Here is a 23,133-nt window from a genome sequence, read left to right on the forward strand (position 1 = left end):
GCGTTTTTGACTATGCTTATGGTAGCAAATATTACCTGGGCTGCTGTGTTCCAAAGATGGTATCGAAATCATCATTGATTTCCACTCTGCCAGTGATCTTGGCAATATCCTCTGTGTGCCGATAAAACTTATCAAAGGTTTCATCCTCAAGGGTCATGACCTCTTTAACAGACTTCTCTGTGACTGCAATTGTGCTCTCCTGAAGTCCTAAAACTAGGATAAAGTAAGGTGGAAATATATAAAAAGTTCAGATGCAAAACCCTTTAAGTGCATGTTTTCTTGTAATTGAGCAATTTATATCAGGCTTTTTATGATAAGTTTCAGTAATTTCACTTTAAATGGCAATAAAAAGGTTATTCGTCAGTAACTGAAATGTTATATTTTCACATTGTCATTGGTATTTAAAAAATGTGACTGTCTTTTGCTGCAAATCCCTCTAATTACATGCAAAAATCTGCACTTCTAAAAAGTCTTATCACTGTGCTAAAGGTAAAAGGCTCAAATTTCCCAATATTTTCAGTAAACCTTGTTTAACCAGGTTAAAACATCTTGCACCTTGATGTACGTGCACCCTTGTTCATCCAATTATTTGTCCGTGCACTTAAAGAACTTTGCAGAAAAACAGATTCTGCCAATAAACCGGTACTATATGTCGGCATGGCCCAAGTCCGGAATTAAGCGGATTTGATGCCAAACTATTTGATCATTGTATAATTCATGCCGAGAGTATTCAGTCAATTTCATCTCATTTTTTTAAGTGGGTGTCTCTTAGAATCTTTTGCATCTGAGGTCTTTATCTGCCAAACAGAAAATGCCTGACGGTTTCTAGTTGACAATAGTTTAACAGTGTAACCAATGATAGATGATCAAATAAAGATAATCCCACTCCTAACTCGTGCCACAGGATGAATATGCTCGCACAAACAGAGCAATGTTTTGATAGAAAGTATTTCAACATTAAACATGACATTCAGGGTCCTAACACTCACCTTTACTATTTAGTCGACCAAGGAATGACTCCAACTTTTCCAGCTTCTTGTCTGATTCCAGCTTCATGTCCTGTCTGACTTCAATCTCTGTATGAGCAAATATATAGCAGTTATAATAAACTTCAATCTCTGTTTGGCCACTTGCACTGTTAGAGGTAGAAACAGGATAGGAAATTCCAATAAGGAAACTGGAAGATAAAACAAGCGTCACCCATATAAGCAGCACTGATAAATTGACTACTGTAAGACTCAGATATGATGGTTATGGGAGTATATATATATATATATATATATATATATATATATATATATGTGCTTATACGTATGGTGCATATTGTCTTCCCACCTTCATATGGCTTTGAAATGGCATGGGAGGCGTTCTTGGTCTTAGAGGGAAGAGGGGACAACACTGGATTTGAAAGCACAGAGGGTGCTGCCAGACCTGGGAAACGAAAACATGTCAGAAAATTTGTCATTGAACACCTTATCCCAGATGGTTTGTCATCACAGTAAAAAAAAATGCTAATAAAATAATTGCATAAAGCGGCTGAGTGGAGGAGGGAGGGTTGAGAGAACACAGCAAGGTTAATTGAAAAAATAAGCACTATGTTTTTAATAGGATATGTCCTAATATCCTATGGATGTCTTATTCTGTTTTGAGCCTCTATAGACATTTAACCCTGTGTGGTCTAAGGGGTTTTGAGAAGTTTTGACCTGCACTGATATTTGTGCTTTTTTAGTTGCTTAAAAAAAATAATGGCAATAACACATAACACTCATAACACTGTGTTCAGCACAAACTGGGCTACAATAATATGTGAGCAACATGTACGTACATGTTTGTATTTTTGAGAGAAAAATGTTTATGCGTGGTTTTTGAAAAGCAAAAAATTGGCGTGAGGATGTGGCAATCTCAGCTCATTTAAGGTAATGAAGTAACAAAGATAAATGAAGAGTTTAGTTGCAAAACGAGATAAATCTGTTTTTTTAATTGTTCAGAAATCTCGTTTATTTGGTTGTGCATTCCAATTAATATCAATTCAACTGCAGTTGGTTTGTTTTGAATTAAACCTTCATAACTTAAAAAAATACAGCAAATTAGCACCATAAAGCAAAATAATAACATGATAACATAATAATAAACATGTTTTGACAAAAATATAAAAAAATGGATTTATCTCGTTTTGCATCGAAACTCTTCAAATAATCTACCTCTCCTTCTTCTCTAAGTAAACTTTTCAAACTTTATGTAGATATTTTGTCTGACAAGTATTTGCTAAGTTATAGTTACATTTGTAATGCATTTTTACAAAAGGACTTCACTGAGACTGAGAGAACAGAATGGGCATCATGTTTATTTTCTTAATTCAGCGAAAAACACATTTTAAAGTTGTGAATTATGTTTAAAACATATCTGTATGTCCAAAATCAGCAGAGTAATTGAAGTCTCTTTGCGCAGTGATTAATAAAAAGAGGTTGTGGCGCCACAACACAGTTGACCCCAGAGTGTTAAATGTGTGCATTTATTACTGACCCTTCTTGACCATTCGGCCAGCCACAGTAAACTGGGTAGAGTCATTTGCTGCTCCGTAACCTTTGACCTTCCAGGCCTCTTCCTGTGCGGTGATAAGCTGTTTGCGCTCCTGAATGGACATCTCGATTCGCTGGCTCTCCGCCTCATCTCCAATCCTCTGAAATGGCAAAAGAAAAATCACGTTACAAAACATCCCACACTTACAAATAATGTATATGCAAATGTCCATTATAATAAAACAGTGTGATGTTATGTTGATTACTGTAAGGCGCTGGCTTCATGGTCAATTCTCAAGTTTTTCAAACTAATATTGAAGTTATTAAAGTAGTAAGAAACACTACAACATAAACAAAACTACACATAAGTCTGAAGTAGCATACATAGTCTGCTGCTACTGTGTATCCTATTGTTAGCCTATGACCGAACTATCCAATCAGAGAGATTCTAAATATATAAAATAACTAGCAGTGATCAAGTCAAGCTGCAAATTAATAATAAACAACCTACAGCAGACAAAGATACCAAATGACCACCAAAAAACTGATTATACTAGCATTTACCAGAAACTATACCAGCAACAGTCTTAATGGAGTACTGTGTTTTGGATGTGTGTGAATGTAGGGGGTGGGAGGCACCTTCCGTCTCCAGGGGTGACGCTCATCCACCTGCATGGGCAGGGGGGAAGCCTTCACATGGAGGGAAGAGCAGACGGAAAGAAAAGACATGAGAAAAGAATGGAAAAAGAAAGGATGGAAGATGAGAGGATGCAGCTTAGACTAAAGAGGCTTCTATTAATAGAGACAGGAAAAAAATATTCACTTGAATTCAACAGTGGTCTAGTAAAAATTACATGGGCCCTATCATACAGTACACTCAGCGCAATGCAGCGCAATGTTTTTTGCTAGTCTCAGCCCGGCGTAGTTATTCTTTTCAGTCCAGCATCATGTTGTTTAAATAGCAAATGCATTTGTGCCTATTTGTGCGCCCATGGGCATGCTGGATTGAAAATTAGGTGTGTGCAGGTGCATTGTTGGCGCATTGCTATTTCAAGGCAACTAAAACCTAGTCTAAAGTCAATGGCGCAATATTGTTTTTGTTATTTAAAGAGCACATTTGCTTATCACACATATATGGATGCGCAGCAGCACACAAACATTTTTAAATATGAAAAATTAAAGAATTAAAATGAAAATATTATTATTGAGTCTCTTGGACATAAATGAGGACCGATTACAAGACGTTAGAAAGCGTAAAGAGCTGCTTCACCTGTGGCCTGGTAAGTAATTGAATGTTTTGCTTTAACAAATGCAAATATTGGATCTATTGTAACTCTTTCACCACCATTGACGAGATATCTCGTCAATTAAGAGAAAACGCTTCCCCGCCAATGACGAGATTTTCCGTCTTTCTGCAATACCGCTATTATCCGCAACTTTTTAAACCCAGAAATATTGCCCTATGGCAAGCGTCTGCATGTCCGTGTCTGTTTTAAAGATTGCTCTGAATGGAATCTCTATGAAAAGTCCGTCACAAAAATGGAATTATCTCTGCTTTTTGCTCAAAATGTGGTGTTTTTGCAGAAACCTACCCATATTCAAAAGCTGATTACAAAAGAACCACTGAAGGTAGGATGAAACGGTTTTGTTTTGTTTTTTTTAAAGCAGAGGGTCTGTTCTTTCATTTGGTATATTGTATGTTTATATATTTAAAGAAGAACATTTTCTGGAAGGCATTAAACTTTGGTGAAAATCATGTAAAAACTCTGGCGCTGGCTGGCAACTTTTTTTTTAAACGCTGGCGGTGAAAGAGTTAAAATGTTTTTTATATGTTACCCATGGTTTTTATAGTATAAGGGAATAGGGAATCGGCATGGTGCGAGCGCAACTGGCTTTTAAAGGGGATAGGAGACTCTCATTGGTTTATTGAACGTTACGGCCAAAACACACCCATTCCTCATTACGAGTAATGAATAGGAACAACCCTTTTAGACTGTGTGCTAGGCGCACAAACCACTTTTACCGTCGTTAAATTAGAAAAAGTGGATTCGGACACACCCTTTTAGACTGTGGGCTGTGCGCTTTAGACCATGCACTTAGATCATAAAAACAGGGCCTAATGTGTAGTACTACATGTATATGGGACTGATTGAAACTGAAAGATGGAATGATTTAGAAAGCTTCTATGCACGTCACCGACTGGTCATATTTAAACATAAGTTGTATGTAACATAACGTAGAGGTTAAACTAAATACAATTTTAGATCCAAGAACTTCAGTGTTCCCATACCTTTTGACCAATGGATTTTTTATGACTTTTTCAATTGTTTGTGATTGCTGGATAATTTTTTTATAAATAGAAAAAAAATCAATGAATTATGTATATCATGTATTTCTAGGACTGAAAAGCAGTTTGAAATTCAATTATGTTTTCAGGTTTTCGATGACTATGGAAACCCTGAGCATGAACACATCCTTAATACAAAAGAATACAAACAGAGACTTGTGAGTGAGAACTACATGATCAGTTAAATCTAAACTTGTTATATTTATACACAAGACGATATGCAAGATTGCTTATTAAAACAATTCATGTTGAGCATGCAGTAAAATACAACAGATTTTCTTTGACATGAACACTTAAACGTATCGAAGATCAATGAAAGAAATTATTAACATGGTGTGTTAGCATAATGGTTAAGATCTGGTACAGTTCCAAAACCAAGCAGAGATGATTCAGCTTTATTGACCTTAGTTAAAATGATAGAAAGGAAACACTGAAATGAAAAAATGTGAAAGAGTGGTACATAGGAGAAGCAGAGTATCAGTATCACAGGCAGGAAAAGGATGGGTTTTGCTCACCTGGGGGAAAATGGGTATATGATCCAGTGGTTCAGAGGCACACGAAAAGGAGGAGGAAAAGACAGGGTCCTACACACAGGATGGAGAAGGGAAGCAAGACAAAAGGTGACGTGTGACAAAGAATGAGAGAATGAGGATGATGGCCAAAGAACAAGTGGGTCAATGACATGACATGCATGCAATGTGTACAGTACTAGAAAAATTAATTGTTCTTGATTTTTAAAAATATATGTTTTTCTTGTTTTGTCATTGGCCCAAATAGCATGCAGGTGACACAGGTCTAGTCTTAGACATCATACGGTAGCATACTATAAACATCATATGATCTTCACAGAGCCAATGATCGCATTACTAGGCACAAACCACTAGGCCTTGTACAACCAACCTGAATTTGCTGATTCTGAAACAGTTTTTTTTTTTTTTTGAGTTGACCGCAATAAGTTTACAGCAGTTAAACGGGTAGCTACACATGCATAAAAGTGACAAATTCACAGTCGCAACCTTTAATTTTTTAAAAATGCCATCCCACAGAATGAAACTGAATGACTAAAGCAGACTGAAAGTCTGCATCTGTATCTGGCTGGTTGAACAAAGCAACGGTTACACAACCCATCACCACAATGCCAAAGACACCAATTACTGCATTTCAATTAAATTCACAATACATTCTACAGCACTCCAAAAGTTATTACCATGAGAGAGGAATAAGCAATAAATAAATCACCACCACAAAAAACCCACCAGGACAGCAAACTGACATCAACATGATTATAAAATGTTAAGATTTCATTCAAATGACACCATAACCCTTGTACAACCACAACAACCTGTGTTAAACCTATCAGCTCTGCAGTTAACAGCCTTACCCAAAGTTGATCAGAAACTGCAAAGTCATCTATCATCATCTCATCATCCTAAAAGAAGGGGTAAAATGGACAAGGGAAACATAACACATCTGTCTGTATGTTCTGTCTTTAGTGTGACCCGCAATTAAAGCTTGATATATTCACTGTGAGGATTCACTAGAAATATTTTCAATAATGACAATAATTGATACTCTTTAAATAAAGTTGGTTCAACTTAAAAAAGTAAGTTTCCTGGTTGCCTTAAAATTTTTGAGGTATTCAACTTAAAAATATTAGTTGAAAAATGTTAAAAAGTTGAATTCATTTTTTTAAAGTTTAATTAATTTAACATTTTAAGGCAATCAGGTAACTTGGTACTTTAAGTTGAACCAATAAATCTTTTACTAGTATAAACAAGAAATTATTTATCCCATGAACCAGTTCTTCAATTTCTGTCAGTAACATTTAAAACAATTACATCATTTAAAATTGATCATCTCTGTGTTGTCTTTATAAAAAACTGTTATCAATAACTAACAGCTATAGGCAAACATGGATTTTCACTCTTCAGAAAACTCCAAAGTATTTTTTAACAATTCTCTAATGATAGACATTTATACAGGGGTGGAGTCATTATGTAAGGCAAGTAATAAGGGCAGGCAATAAATCGTCTGCGATTGTCATGCGTATCTCATCAGTAAAGCATTTAGAGTGGCATTTACTACACAGAGCTGTATTTTACCGAGAAGCTAGGCAAAATCGCGTTCATAATCGTTCGGATAAATCGTCTCCGATATGTATGCGATTTTGCTCAGCTTCTCTGTAAAATTTTGGCTTTGTGTAGTAAATGCCGCTCTAAAAGCAGGTGATGGCGATATACGACTAATCACAAAACTGGCTTTACTGATGAGATACACAGGCGATTTATCGCCCACCCCTACAGAATATGCAGATTTCCAAAGCCTGAAAATACCAACACCTGAATACATCTAAACAGAGAACTGCACGTGAAACCTCATCCCATCACAGCACTACAGAATTACTATCAAACATGCAAAGATTTACAATAACCTTTATTAGATTTAATGTAATTAAATACATCAAAAACATGAAAGAAGTAAAATGTCAGCACACTCAAAAAAAAGATTCAAGCCCTTCTTAGAAATGACACATTAAAATTGTGTTCAATAAATGTAAAATACCTCATTAAGAGCAATAAGTATATATATTTAATTAGTATAACACAAAATAAATATGTACTATAATTTATTGATTTCTTTTTAATTGCGTTAACACAATTAGTTTGAGTTTGGGTTCTGGAAAAATAATTTCCCAGCAACTGCTTTTGGAGAGTAATTTTTTTAATTAAGTGTTATTTTATGCATTTTTAGGTAAAGAGAAAGACTTAATAGTGTTTAATGTCCGTTTATCTTATTGATTTAGAAGCGTTTGTATTATATTTTTTTCAAATTGTTTGGTTACTATCGTGCAAAAGAGTGGCGCTTGTGGTTAGGTTGTGGATGTGACATATTTCTCTCAATGAGCACTGACTGTGTTAATGCCTGTTTGGAGATCAGTCTCTTCTCACATGCTCATCCAAAGTATCATATGTTATTATTACTAGCATGCTAACATGTGCTTATGCTAATTAGTATGATATAAAAACGTTTTATATAAAATAACAGAATTGAGTTCTTCAGACTACACTACATTGAGTTATTCAAACTACACTAAATTGAGTTATTGAGACTACACTAAATTGAGTTGAGGCAACTAATTGAGTATTGCCATTTACTTTAAATTGAGTTGGACCAACTCAATATATTTTTATTGTGTGAAGCAGTTTTTTATGAGGTAGGGGTACACATTCATATTGGATGGAAATCCTGCCCACAATTTAATTGAGTTAATCCAATGAATCATTTTTTGAGTGCAAGGAAAGAGATAGCACAGAGGTATGCAGGTTAAAAAACCATACATAAAACATACAAAGATTACAATAAACATGTCATAACCCCATGATTGATCCTGCGTCCGAAACCGCCCACTTCATACTATATAGTACGCGAAATGCAGTAGGCGAGGTGAGTAGTATGTCCGATAGTATTCGAAAAACAGTATGTGAAAAGTACCCGGATGACCTACTACTTCCGGTTAGATTTTGCAGTGTACATACGATGGACACTTCACTATCCCATGATGCCCCGGCAGAGGAGTTATCCAACGAAGGAGAAGAGGCATGCGGCTGTTTTCGCGCTGGAATGGGATGACATGATGACGACGTATGTCACGTGATGTAGCAACATGGCGGATGTAGTACGTCCGAATCCCATTCATACTACCAGGATTCATCTTATTCAGTACCTACTATACAGTATGCGGTTTCGGGACGCAGCCTAACTCTTACCCCGCCATTGACAATTTAACTCGTCAATTAAGAGAAAACGCTTCCCTGCAAATGATGAGTATTTCCGGCTTTTCCCAATACCACTATTATCCACTAGATGGCGCACTCTTATCCACTCTTCCGCAACTTATACTGTATAACCCGGTAGTATTGCCCTAGGGCAGTGTTCTTCATATCCAACCACGAAGAGGCGGTGACCCGAAGAGTTTGGCTCCAACCTTAATCAAACACACCTACCTGTGATTTTCTAGTGATCATGAAGACATTGATTAGCTTGCTCAGGTTTGTTTGATTAAGGTTGGAGCTAAACTCTGCAGGCACCGGCTCTCCAAGGTTGGATGTGAAGAACACTGCCCAAGGGCAAACAGCGGTATGTCCGTGTATGTTTTGAGGATCGCTCTGAATCTGATCTCTATCAAAAGTCTTTCACAAAAATTTTATTGTCTCAGCTTTTTGCTCATAATTTGGTGTTTTTGAAGAAACTACCCATATTTGAGATGTGATTACAAGAGAACTAACTTTTTTTTTAAAGCCGAGGGTCTGTTCATTTGAATTTCATTTGATATATTGTATGTTTATATACAGTTTAAACTTTTGTGAAAATCATGAAAAATGCTGCCACTGGCTTGCAACTTTTTTTTAAAATACGCTGGCGGGGAAAGAGTTAACAAAAACACTACAACGTAGCAAACACCCATATTCCTCTGGGACAAACATGCATGCTGTACTGTACTTGTGACCAATGAGATCATACCAGCTACTACATAATTACTAATATGATACCTTTTTATTAAGATTTCATTAACACATTGTGAACATACGGTCACAATGTCTACACTATTTAAAGCAAATAGATGTCAAAGTAACAGCTTGTACAGAGCAAATATACAGTGAACTGAACTGTCTGCACTGAGTTTGTTCGATAAGTTGGTTATTGTGCTTGAGTTTCATACAAGCAAGCTTGACCCATGCACACCACATAAACATGCGAACAGAAATAAACAGAAGGAAGAATAAAAATAACAGACAGCACATACTATTCTCTGTTTAGGGTTATTCATAACAGAATTAAAGCCAATTCTCAGTTAAGAGAAGACGACTAATCTGACATTAGCATAATATTGCTCTGCATCTCCAAGATCATTTATATTACACACAAAACTGTTGTACAGGTATGACCTTTATGGTCAGGTGAGACCAAAGGTCAAAGCTCAGACGTTACCTTCTTCTTGAAGCTCTGCTCCACTTCCCACAGCTGGGCGTGTTTTTCAGACAGGGCAACCTTTACCACATCCTGTTTTTTATTGATCCTGTTCCTCCAGTCTTCCTCTCCACTCTTCTTCAACAGAGCCAGCCTAAGAGGTACACAAAAACTCTTTTGGTCACTACATAATCCCATACACACACATTTATATCAAGTGTGTGTATGCTGAGATCAGCAGTTTTCATGATGAATATCACCAATCAATGTTGCCATCCTGTTTGTGTCAAACTCAGCCTGCATCTCATGATGGCAAACTTCTGTCAGTTATATAATGCATTGATCTCAGACTGAGCACTGCAATACAGCTCTGACTACTAAACAAATACAATATAATCAATGGAAATCATCACGATCATAACAGAGAGTCGTACTGAACTAGAATATGGGTTTTTTCTTAATATCGTGCCCTCATCACCAGGAGGATGCTAAAGCTGACATCAAAGCATTACTGCAACATCAACAATGATCTGAACGAGTGAAAGGTTTGACTTTGAATATTTTTTCTGATGTTTTAGTAATTTTATTCCTAAGTAAATTCTCTACTATATTCTGGAAAGAACTACCTTTGACAATATTCAACTGATATATATTTAAGAAAGACTTATGTACTGTACCGCATCCTAGGTTACACTACCCTGCATACACTAAAAATGCTGGGTTGTTTTTAACACATGGTTGGGTCAAAAAGGGACAAACACAACCGTTGGGTCAAATTAACCTAAAAAATTTCTATATTTGAGATTAAAAACAACTCAAAAATGTACACACAATAGATGCAGAGTCAATACAGGTCTTGTTTTATACAGTTTAAAGTGCACTGCTTTCAAATGCTGTAACTACACTCCATACCTTACCATAAAAAAAGATTTCATATGCCAAAGATAAAATGACTTTCTAAACTTGCATAGACTAGTTTTAAGATTTCTCATCCTATATATTTTAAAGTACAAACACATCACTCACCTCTCTTTAATGGACATCTGTCTGGCAGACATGATGTCTGCGATATCGTCTCCCTCTTCTGTTTCGTACTCCTGCTCTCTCGCGTCCTCCTCGAGGAGGTGTGTGCCAGACTCTGTGTGTGTCTGTGCGTGCGTATGCTGAGTGAGAGACAAAGCCCGTAAAGAGGACGAGTCCTGCGACGCAGCTGTCACTGCACGTACTGTGGCTGTGTGGACAGGAAGATCTGTTTAACACAGATACAGGAAACACAGGGTTACAGCACTCACAGTGATGCTATCAAAGCCAACTAAGTGATAGGCAGACATATCCACACTGCATCGAGTTTTGCTCACTTAAGCATTAAAATACTGTATATATGGGGTAAAATTGTGATGAATATGCAAACAAGTCTACACACAGGAAGCGAGGGTGAGTGTTTTTTAAGTATAAAGAGAAGCTTTGTTTTCACAATGTGGCTATGTGGGTTCACAAAGACATCTTTCTGTCTGGCTTACTGAATTAAAAAGCTGGAAGACACTTCACAAATTTCTCCGAAAACACACACACATCACATCCTGTTGCTCTGTGATGCTCTGGCCTTTTAGATTAATTTAAATAGGACATCAAACTACATAACAAAATGAAAAAACATCACCGCCCTACACAGCAGGAAGCCATCATAACAAAGCTATCTCTTATCCCTGTCCAAATATATCCGGCTCAATGTATATACAGTACAGTACTTGGGTTGCAACTGTACCAAAATATCAGTAGCCAGTACTAAAATGTAAATATGTTATTAACTCTTTCCCCGCCATTGATGAGATATCTTAATTAAGAGAAAACCTTTGCATAAAAAAAACATGTTTCTTTTTTCCTTAACGTTTTGGCTTCAGTTTTTTCATAAACTGGGTATTTACTAATTTTAAACTCTGTGTAGGTTTTGATAATCGTTCTGAATCTGATCTCTTACAAAATTCCTTCATAAAATGCAATTATTTCAGCTTCTTGCTAAAAAAATATTTTTAAAGAAAAATAACCATATTTAATAGTTTATAAATAGAGAAAAAAAGTTAGATAGGATGAAAGTTTTTTCCCTCGTGTTTTTTTTTTGTTTATTGTTTGTTTGAAAGCAGAGGGTCTGTTCTTTCATTTGAAATATATTTATGTATATATTTTTTTAGAAGAAAATTTTCCTTTTTGTGCATTTTGTGAAACTTTTGTAAAAAATAACCAAAAATGCTGGCGGGCAACTTTTCAAAAAATGGCTGGCAGGGAATGAGTTAAACACATTTTAAAGAGTGACAAATATTTGGGGCTGTCACTGTTTAAAGTTGTTTTTCTTTGTGTCAACGTAGTAAATATTGCTTCACACAATTATTCAAGTACATTGTAAGAAATGCTAAGTTTTTTACAACCCAGCATTGGGTCAAAAAGGGACAAACTCAGCCCGTTGGGTTGCAATTTAACCTATGCTGGGTTGTTTCCACCCAAAATGCTTAGTTGTTTTAACCCATTATTTGGTCAAGTATAAACATTTGTCTGGGTTAAATTAACCCAATGGGTTGGGTTTGTACTATTTTGACCCAACACTGGGATGACAATAACCCAGCACTTTTCAGACATTATAAGGGGCTGATCACACCAAACGCATTTATGGCTGTTTCAGGCGCCCTTTTTTAAATGAATTTCTATGGGCTGTGAGCGATATGCGCACTGTTTATGCACGCTGAACGCCTTGCGTTTTTTGCCGACGGCTGAAGCACGCGCTTTCAAGTGAGCAATGAGAGCGGAAGAGCGCCCAAAAGTTTCTGCTAATATGATAGTTAACAGCAAAAGAGCGCTAACGCTTCAATATTTGATTGACAAGACAGCTGACTTGGTGATTGCCAAGCAATATAAAAATCCTTGCCTTTAAAACACGTTTTGTGTGATTGGCCCCTAAGAAGTCCTGGGTTTTTTTTTATTTTTATTTTAAGTTAACCCAGAGAATGTTTATATTTGACCCAACAATGGGTTTTAAACAACCCAGCACAAGTTAAATTAACCCAAGTTTGTCCCTTTTGACCTAATGCTGTTTTTTTAGAAAGTAAACAATGAGAAACAAAGATAAACAACAGGAGTTTTTTTTTTAAAATTGTTATTTTCATTATATTATTATATTATTATATTATATTACTTATTTTAATATAGTACTATTAATGATGTAAAAAACATTTGATATCCCAAAACACACTAGTACTAGTAACGCAAATGAAATGCATGGTATTCATAATTTGGCTCACTTAATGCTGTATTTCTTTTTCAAAAGTAGACAAGTGTAAATCAATCAACTGGACAGGGAAACAAAAAAAAGTCTAGAGATAATGATGGAAAACATTTCTCTACCTGAAATAGCTGCCTTTGACTTGTGCTCTCCATCTGTTTCAGAAAAGTCATGAGAGGTGACCGGCTCCATATGGTGCCCTTTATACTCCTCCCACTCTCTGGATGGCTGAGCGTGCGGTGTCTGTTTTGGGCTTTCTGGAGAGGGGAGCTTCCTCTTCCCCATGCCCATCACCAGACTTTCTCTTTGGGCTACAGGTGACACATCTGGTCCCTGATGGTTCTGGAGCTCTCGGGCAGATTGAGAGTGGTGCGGTGGGGACAGAACCTGCTCATAGTAGGCGGGGCCAGATACACTGGGTGCGGCAAGGTGGATGTCACCGGCATGTTCGGTGGAAACCGTTGATGATTTAAGGGCAGAGGAAGAGGTGGATGCAAAACGACTTCCACCCTGAGGCTGCAGCTATAGGAGAACAAGAGAAGGGGTGGAGGAATGGAGCAGAAAGGAGAAGGGGTGATGGTAGATAAGGACAGCATTGGAGGTAGTGGAGGAAAGTTAAAGAATTAGGGCAGAGAGAGAAAAAGAATAGGATAGGATAGGATAGAAAGAATTTGTTGAGTATGGGTAAAGGTAAAAAAATGGAGAAGTAAATCAGAGAAAAGGATGATGAAGATTTAGGACAGAAAAATATGATAATGTGGAGTAGGACAGGATAGTATAAAGAAATAAAGAGAAGGTTGAGATAAAAATGGGACAGTAGATTGGAGATGGAGGATGAGGGGAGAATAAGGGAGAGAAGGGATGGGAATAAAGTGGGTCAGCACAGGCATGATTGATCAACAGTTCATCAGTACAGATGTATCAATCACCCTGACGCATTTCCTGCTGCATCAAATCAGCCAATGACAAGACGGTTCTCAAGCCATGCCCATTAAACTCTAAACCCATCCTTTCACATCATGCCCTCAAAAACCGACACACTGAATCACTTGCAACAGGCACAGACAAGCACAATAAATGAACGCTGTGTGTCTGTGGCTCATTCGGGCTTCAGCCACAACTGTGGTACTCATTCAGAACAAGATCATTGGCTGTGAAATGAGGAAATCTATCAATTATGATTCATTTCCTCTCTTCTCATAAAAACAATTACACACTTCACAAGCAAAAACACAGGATGTCTTCAATAACATGACACAATTCCATCAAAACCCCAATGGATTTTCCCAAAATATCTGCTGGGGAAGCTGACAGCAACATGTGACTTTAGCATTCATATAATTTCCATAAAAAATGGCGATATGTTACAGTAAGTTTGTTATAGAATACAGTGTTGCCGGAAATGTAACAAAAATGTTTGTTTTGTGTTTCCAAACTTTTTGCCCAAAACTTTTATGACATAAACAAGTATAGTAAAAACTCCATTGGCCGACACATCATACCACCCAGACTTAAAGGGACACTCCACTTTTTTTCTGCTGCTGTAACATGGATGCAGGAGGCGCAATGATATTACGCAGAAGCCGAAAATAGTCCCATTAGTAACTTTCAATGGCAGGGGACTATTTTCGGCAAAGAGTATAGAAGTACAAGAGAGGAAACTCAATAGAACGTTCCATTGCAACCCCAGCGCCCAGCAGCAGCCCCATGAATCCGCCATTTTGGAATGAAAGCGAATCGGGAGTCAACTAGAAGTAATGGCAATATCAGCTACTTTGTACATTAAAAGATCAAATTCAAACTGAATGATGATTACACAGAATAACAAACAATCAGACCAGTGATCATGAATCCTTTTTACAGCTTATTTTCAGATATTTAGACAAGTCTTCCACTTTTATATAGGCTAATTTTACATAGATACATACCGACATAAACTCATCCACACATAATATTTTGGCTCCATATACATACATATATACACATATACATCTGAATTGCTCGAAATGGATTAAGTAAAAAAACACAGCCACTGTCCAAAAGTGGCAATTATACTGTAGGATAACAGACAGAACAATGCATGATGTTCTATAAGATTATAATGTTTGTAGCGGGATCCAGGGGATTAATATGTACAAAATATATTTCATACCTAGTGGAGTTGGTAACTAATAATAGTAGTAAATGTGTAAAAGTAGCATAAAATAGAATTACATAATAAAGCAAGAAAAAACTACCTTAAATGTGTATCTATTTAATTAGGGCTGCACGATTAATCGTTTTTTAAACCGAAACCGCATTGTGAATGGATGCTATTTTCGAATCGCAAGAGCTGCGATTATTTCGATTCAAAACTATCAAATATAACAATCATCTAGTACGCAGTTTTTGACAGTTCACTTCATTCGCATTTTACGTTTGATGCAGTTTAAACCAATAGAGTGCATTACACTGAGGTGCTGACTGACTACACGTCAGATAACGCCATTGCGCGAGCAGCAGTTCAACTCCTCAACAAAGTGTACGGCCATATGATTTCCGCGATGCGGAAAACACGGACAGAATCGCGAAATGCATACAAATGGAATTAACTGCACAACGCGGAATGTCATGAAGTTGTCAGATTTTGGATTCAGTCATTTTAAAAACCCATTATAACTCATTAACCGGCAAATGAAAGGACAGAAATGCGCGAAAACATTTCCCTTTTGTGTAATGTTGGACTTAAAGAAAGGTGTTTATACGTCCGTTTCTCGTCATGCATCGCAAACAATGACAAGCGCCTCATCAGACTATAAGCAGGTTTCATTAAAGCCCGGAACACAGCAGACGAAAGAGGTACATTGTAGTTTCTTGCACGCGCACATCTGCACCGCTTTGAATATTTACAGGCACGAGGGTTCATGAAGCGCGCACACAGAGAGTCAGCACACGCGTGATCACTAAACTTCAGTTTTCTTTCTTGTCTCAGTGGACATAAACAGCTGGATGTTTATCAGTATAGACCAGTTCAAATTATGTAAACAACACTGGTCCAGAAACACTTCCTGTTACAGTTTGTGAGAGTTATTTTTTTATTTTACATATATTATTATCTTTAAGATGTTTGTTTAACTTCAGTTAATTCAGGTTTATATGTTCTGTTGGTTTATTTTATCCCAACGTTTATCTAGTGTTAAAAAACGGAAACAGGAAGTGCTTCTGGACCAGTGTTGTTTACATCTGTTGAACTGGTCCATATTGAAGCAGAGCAGTTTTAAAGCTGTCTTGTGTCTTAAAGTGACAGACAGTAACCTGGTGCTTTCTGTGTCAGAAATGTTTATTACACACCAAAAATTAAAATCACTCCTTAATCTTAACTGTACAAGCTTCTGCAGATCCACATTTAAAATCTTGTATTTTTTGCTTATGTTAAATCATAGATTCTAATAACTAATTTATTTACATTTATTACAGATGCCTGAACAGTAAAACAAGATGAGTATAGTCTTATGATTAAAAGAAAAAACTAAACATTTGCTTGTCAGAAGCATTGTTGTAGTGACAGCCAAAATACATTGGCCTATATGTTATTTTAAAGAAAACTTTCAATACATTTTTGTTAAATTGTATTTTAATGTTCTTAGATAAAAAGAATTTGTCTGCAAAAGAGCAAAGTCCTGCAGAGAACTTGGTACAATGTTTAAGAGGTTTTAAATAAACAGTAGCACAGCATCTTTCTTTGGTGCTATTAAAACCACCACAACAAACCTGGATGTAGCTCTTTTATTATATACTAATGAATCGCACTTAAAATCGCAAATTGCAATTTTGATCAGAAAAATCGCAATTAGATTTTTTCTCCGAATCGTGCAGCCCTATATTTAATGATTGGATTCCACAACTGATAACAACAAAAACACAACACATACATACAAGACAATACAGCGTTTCGTGTAGATGTAGCAAGTGAACAAAATTTTAATTTAAGAAACTTACTATTGCGCTTCTGAATTGGCTGTGAGATTCGCTGAGAATGAATTGAGAATGAATTGGCTCTGAGAATTTTCATTCCAAAATGGCGGCCGCGCTACTGAAGCCCCACCTAGTGACTGTTGACAAAAACGAATTTGAGTTTCCCCTCTTGTACTTCTATACTCTTTGTTTTCGGACAGTGTGTAATATCACTATGCCTGCTGCAGCCATGTTACAGCAGCAAAGTCCTTGATTATTACGGCAGAATAAGAGTATAGTTCCTAGCCATATCTGCCTCGAAAATCACAACTTTTAATTTTCTGTCGGTCTTAGTACACAATGTTACTACAGAAGAGTCAAGTTTTAAATAGGAAAAATAATTGCAACTCTTTGGTTATTTTTAGCACGATGCTAATGGTCTAATCAGATTCAATGGATTGTGCTAAGCTATGCTAAAAGTGGTATCGCCAGACTCTGAGATCAGCTGAATGGATTCCAAAACGGTGAAAATTCCAATGTTTAACTCGGGAGCTGGAAAATTATATTTTCAAAAAAAGTGTAATGTCCATTTAAAGGGACAGTTCACCCAAAAATGAAAATCGTGTCATTAGTTATTCACTCTCATGTAGTCACAAACCTGTATAAATGTATTTGTTCTAATAAACACAAAGGAAGATATTTTGAGAAATGTTTGTAACCAAACCGTTCATGGACCCCATTTACTTTAATAGTATTCTTTTTTCCCACTATCGAAGAAAATGGGGTCCACAGACGGTTTGGTTACAAACATTTCTCAAAATATCTTCCTTCATGTTCATCAGAACAAAGAAATGTATGTGGGTTTATAACTACATAAGAGTGAGTAAATGATGACAGCATTTTCATTTTTGGGTGAACTATCCCTTTAAAGGGACAGTTTACCCAAAAATGAAAATCGTGTCATTAATTACTCACCGTCATGTTGTTTTAAACCTGAATGAGTTTCTTTATTAATGGTAACCACACACCTTTCAGTACCCATTAACTTCAATATTATGTTTATCCTGTCAACTGTACAGTATGTTTACCATCCTTTATCAAAATATCCACTATTGTGTTCAACAGAATAAAGAATACAAGTTTATACAACAAAACTTGTTGTATACAAGCTGATACAAGTTTAAAACAACATGAGGAAGAGTAAATTAAAGTATTTTTTGTTCTGGGTGAACTTTCCCTTTCATAATGCTTTATAACAAATAAACAAAAAACATCATATCTGTTGGCATTTCTTAGCACCAATGCAAAACAAAATCATAAATCATAAATCAACCGCAAGGTCTGTGCAATCTGAAGAACAATTCAATATAATGGCTACAATGCCAAATGACTTCATTGTGGTTTTGCAAGATGCAAACAAGTCCCGAATTCAGACAGCAGAGGAAAATATATGCTCAAACATTAGGACACTGCGGCTAAAACACGGGCCAATGGTTTAAATGCAAGGAGTCAGGCACCCTCACATGTTCCAGATCACTCAGACCCACTGAGAACTCAGACTCCTCGTCAAACATCTCAGAACCATCCTGCATTAGAGACAAACCATTGTTTTGCAAAATATGTATTGTGTATTGCAATACATGCCCCGCACCTTATGCCCACGTAACAGACCTTTGTCAGGGTACGGGTTTGTGTCCGTGTCAATGATACTGGAGGTTGTGTTTACATTTAGGCATTTAGCAGATGTTGTCTACCCCAAAAATACCAAGATGTGTGCGTTTGCAATTTAAAATGTTAGTAATGTGGTTTCAGTGGTTTTATCCTTTTTCTGGGAAACGTTTTCCAACTTAATTCATTTTAGCAGAAAGGCTTATCTCTGACAGGAAATTTGTCTTTAATGTGCTCATGAAAAGAGCTGCAAAGTAAAAAACATGTTTACATAACCATAACTACTGTACTGTAGCACAAAAGAGTAGTAATAACCTAACACAAATCATTTATGAGACTGTATCCAATGAAAGTGACATGTTAAATACCTGTTCGACCTCTCCTAATGTGATTGGCTGGGTCTGGTAGCGGGCGTTACTCCTGCGTGCCCGAGTGTCACTTCTAACCCGAGGACCATGGCCGGATGACTGCGCTAGGCGATTAAAGAGTGCCATCTTCTCTGCTAGCGTAAGCGTGGAAAGATCTGGCTCCTCCTGCACATCCTGTCCAGGAGATGTGTGGTGAGCTCGATTCATCTCCGCAGCCTCCTGAGCCAGCCGAACCTCTCTGGCCTGCTCCCTCACCATAGAGCTCTGCTGAGATGATGCCTGCAAGCTGAGGGACACACCCAAACTGTTTGATATAGAATACTTAATGTGTTTCAATTTCATTATATCATCGACTGTATATATATATATATATATATATATATATATATATATATATATATATATATATATATATATATATATATATATATATATATATATATATATATGTATATATGTATATATGTATATATGTATATATGTATATATGTATATATATTTGGTGTATATATAGCATGCATGCTTTAAATAAGTAAGTGATTATGAATTATGTAACAAATGAAAGTGTTAGACATTTTGTAAAAGGTCATTTAAACATATATTTATATTAATATAATATACATGCATGCAGACAAACATGTCATGCTATGAATATGCTATGAAATACTTTTTTTATATTTAAGTGCGGTGCCACAAGAGGGTAGTATTTCCTTATTTGAAGATTTAAACATTCATCTGTCTTACCAACTTTAAACTTCAGATTTTTTACTTTCTACATTTACAAATCTGTACATCTATGCATTTGTCAGACACTTTAATCCAAAAGCAATTTGCAGTGTATCAGTATGTTTGTCCCATGGGATCAAATCCATGACCTTTGCCCTGCTAAAATAATGCTCCACCAGTTGAGCTACAGCAACCCCTTTTATCTGAACAATCTTTCCTTTAAGACTGTCACAAAGGCAAGACAGGGTTTAGTGCTTTTCTAGATTTCAAAAAGCAAAGACAATTTTTTAAACGACACACAGAAAGATGGTACAAGAAGATACAAAATCTGTCACTGGGGGGGTGCCTTTTCAAAAACTACACTTTTTGTACCTAAAAGGTGCAAATTGTTACTTCAGAGGCACACATTGGTATCTTAGAGGTATACATCTGTACCTAAATGGTACATATTAGGATCTTTTTAAAAGGTACCATCCCAGTTACAACTTTTCTTAGTGCGGAGACTGACAAATATTAGTATTGATGGAAGTGACCATGCCCGGCTTACACACACACACAGGCTCATGTGATTGTTAATATGTTTGTTCCTGGGTACCTGCTTTTGGTTACAGAGCTGTGGATTATAGTGGGGCTAGGGACACGTGCTACAGAAGTTTGTACAGTCTCGGACTGGGACAAATTGCCAGGGACACTTTTAATCACACAGAGGATGAAGGAAAAGAGGGGAGAAAAGGAAAAAAGCATGGAAAGAAAATACATGAGAGAACTGAAGAACAACACTACATACACCAAATGAAAGAAAATGACAAGAAAGTTGATAATACCATGGCAAAATATTAATATAGTTCTTGCAAACCTTAAATACCTTTTTACCCCTTTATGTTGCCTAAAGCTAAACTTTCCTTTTTTTTAAAGGGGACACTTTATGAAAATCTGACTTTTTCCATTTTTAAGTAATTGGGTCCTCAGTGCTTCTATCAACCTAGAAAATGTATAAAAAGATCAACCCAGTAACTTAGTTTTGGTGAACCATTCTCTGCAAGCATGTAAAAAATTAGGTCATTGAAATGTAGCTCCCCTTTGTGATGTCAAAAGGGGATAATAAAGAGATCAGCTCATTTGCATTTTAAAGGACACACTCAAAAACAGCATGCACATTTTTGCTCACACCTACAAAGTGGCAATTTTAACATGCTATAATAAACTATCTATATTGTATTTTGAGGTAAAACTTCACATACAGTAAAGAAAATAAGTATTTGAACACCCCACTATTTTGCAGGTTCTCCCACTTAGAAATCATGGAGGGGGTCTGAAATTGCCATCCTACTGTAGGTGCATGTCCACTGTGAGAGACATAATCTAAAAAAATCCAGTAATCACAATTTTTAAACTATTTATTTGTATGATACAGCTGCAAATAAGTATTTGAACACCTGTCTATCAGCTAGAATTCTGATGCTCAAAGACCTGTTAGTCTGCCTTTAAAATGTCCATTTATTATCCTCAATTAGATGCACCTGTTTGAGGTCATAAGCTGCATAAAGACCCCTGTCCACCCCTACAATCAGTAAGAATCCAACTACTAACATGGCCAAGACCAAAGAGCTGTCCAAAGACACTAGAGACAAAATTGTACACCTCCACAAGGCTGGAAAGGGCTACGGGGAAATTGCCAAGCAGCTTGGTGAAAAAAGGTCCACTGCTGGAGCAATAATTAGAAAATGGAAGAAGCTAAACATGACTGTCAATCCCCCTCGGCTTGGGGCTCCATGCAAGATCTCACCTTGTGGGGTCTCAATGATCCTAAGAAAGGTGAGAAATCAGCCCAGAACTACACGAGAGGAGCTGGTCAATGACCTGAAAAGAGCTGGGACCACCGTTTCCAAGAATACTGTTGGTAATACACTAAGACGTCATGGTTTGAAATCATGCATGGCATGGAAGGTTCCCCTGCTTAAACCAGCACATGTCCAGGCCCGTCTTAAGTTTGCTAATGACCATTTGGATGATTCAGAGGAGTAATGGGAGAATGTCATGTGGTCAGATGAGACCAAAATAGAACTTTTTGGTCATAATTCCACTAAACGTGCTTGGAGGAAGAAGAATGATGAGTATCAGCCCAAGAACACCATTCCTACTGTGAAGCATGAAGGTGGTAGCATGCCATTTCTGCACATGGGACAGGGCGACTGCACTGTATTAAGGAGATGATGACTGGGGCCATGTATTGCGGAATTTTGGGGAACAACCACCTTCCCTCAGTTAGAGCATTGAAGATGGGTCGAGACTGGGTCTTCCAACATGACAATGACCCGAATCACACAGGATAACCAAGGAGTGGCTCTGTAAGAAGCATATCAAGGTATCCTGACCTAAACCCAATAGAGAATCTTTGGAGGGAGTTCAAACTCCGTGTTTCTCAGCGACAGGCCAGAAACTGACTGATCTAGAGAAGATCTGTGTGGAGGAGTGGGCCAAAATCCCTCCTGCAGTGTGTGCAAACCTGGTGAAAAACTACAGGAAACGTTTGACCTCTGTAATTGCAAGAAAGGCTACTTTACCAAATATTAACATTGATTTTGTCAGGTGTTCAAATACGTTTTTGCCGCTGTATCATTCAAATAAATGGTTAAAAAATCATACATTGTGATTTCTGGATTTTTTTTAGATTATGTCTCTCACAATGGACATGCACCCACGATGACAATTTCAGACCCCTCCATGATTTCTAAGTGGGAGAACTTTCAAAATAGCAGGGTGTTCAAATACTTATTTTCATCACTGTATATACTCTGGGGACACCAAAGATTTATTTGACATCATAAAAAAGTCTTGTAAAATGTCCCCTTTAAATGGTATTAAATTATAAGGTGGCTCTTGGGGGCTTTACCCAATAAAAAAGATGTTTATCTCTCCCACAAAAATGCTACATTTGCTTTATGGAGCAGGCATGTATCAAAAACTTACCTAGCAGCAATGACCACTTCCTCAGAGGTCACAGGCTGAGTACGGGAGCGATCATGACCTCTCCTCAGCCTCCGCTCCGCGCCGGGGTTACGGCTCCATGACTTCAGAACCGAACCATCAGAAGTTTTCTCTAGCTCCTAAGAAACATTTACATTAGTCAAATTAGACATAAATAAACTGAACAGCACTGTACTGAATTTGACTTTGTAGTAATGTAAACGAAGGAATTTGCTAATACTTTATTAATTCACATTTTCGTAATTTCATAATTTACTTAAATGAGATAAGTTTGCACGCAAGGAAATGTCAGTTATAATAAAATGAACTGTAGTGGATTTTCCTGTGGCATCTGTGTGGCATGTG

At 36.9% G+C, this 23,133-nt stretch overlaps 1 protein-coding gene across 23 annotated transcripts in view; it reads right to left on the reverse strand.

The window, feature by feature from the left end:
* svila (supervillin a) overlaps positions 1 to 23,133 on the reverse strand; it is a 100,677-nt gene that overhangs the window by 17,664 nt on the left and 59,880 nt on the right. For 11 of the 23 annotated variants that reach the window (XR_010521248.2, XM_065242328.2, XM_073815608.1 and 8 more), the window contains 14 exons: positions 22,771 to 22,907; positions 20,396 to 20,491; positions 19,075 to 19,360; positions 18,562 to 18,624; positions 13,228 to 13,627; positions 10,861 to 11,083; positions 9,856 to 9,988; positions 6,248 to 6,295; positions 5,382 to 5,450; positions 3,159 to 3,209; positions 2,524 to 2,680; positions 1,336 to 1,431; positions 990 to 1,076; positions 36 to 213 (listed from right to left, as the gene is read on the reverse strand). Coding sequence is in view for 22 of the 23 variants with exons in the window: in XM_065242328.2 (XP_065098400.1) it covers positions 36 to 213; positions 990 to 1,076; positions 1,336 to 1,431; positions 2,524 to 2,680; positions 3,159 to 3,209; positions 5,382 to 5,450; positions 6,248 to 6,295; positions 9,856 to 9,988; positions 10,861 to 11,083; positions 13,228 to 13,627; positions 18,562 to 18,624; positions 19,075 to 19,360; positions 20,396 to 20,491; positions 22,771 to 22,907 (2,024 nt within the window). In the remaining variant the exon portion in view is untranslated. The remainder of the gene's footprint in view (positions 1 to 35; positions 214 to 989; positions 1,077 to 1,335; positions 1,432 to 2,523; positions 2,681 to 3,158; positions 3,210 to 5,381; positions 5,451 to 6,247; positions 6,296 to 9,855; positions 9,989 to 10,860; positions 11,084 to 13,227; positions 13,628 to 18,561; positions 18,625 to 19,074; positions 19,361 to 20,395; positions 20,492 to 22,770; positions 22,908 to 23,133) is intronic. The other 12 variants (XM_065242320.2, XM_065242333.2, XM_065242326.2 and 9 more) reach the window with 10 other exon arrangements.

Source organism: Paramisgurnus dabryanus, chromosome 1 (assembly GCF_030506205.2).
Source record: "Paramisgurnus dabryanus chromosome 1, PD_genome_1.1, whole genome shotgun sequence".
NCBI classification, from domain to species: Eukaryota; Metazoa; Chordata; class Actinopteri; order Cypriniformes; family Cobitidae; genus Paramisgurnus; species Paramisgurnus dabryanus.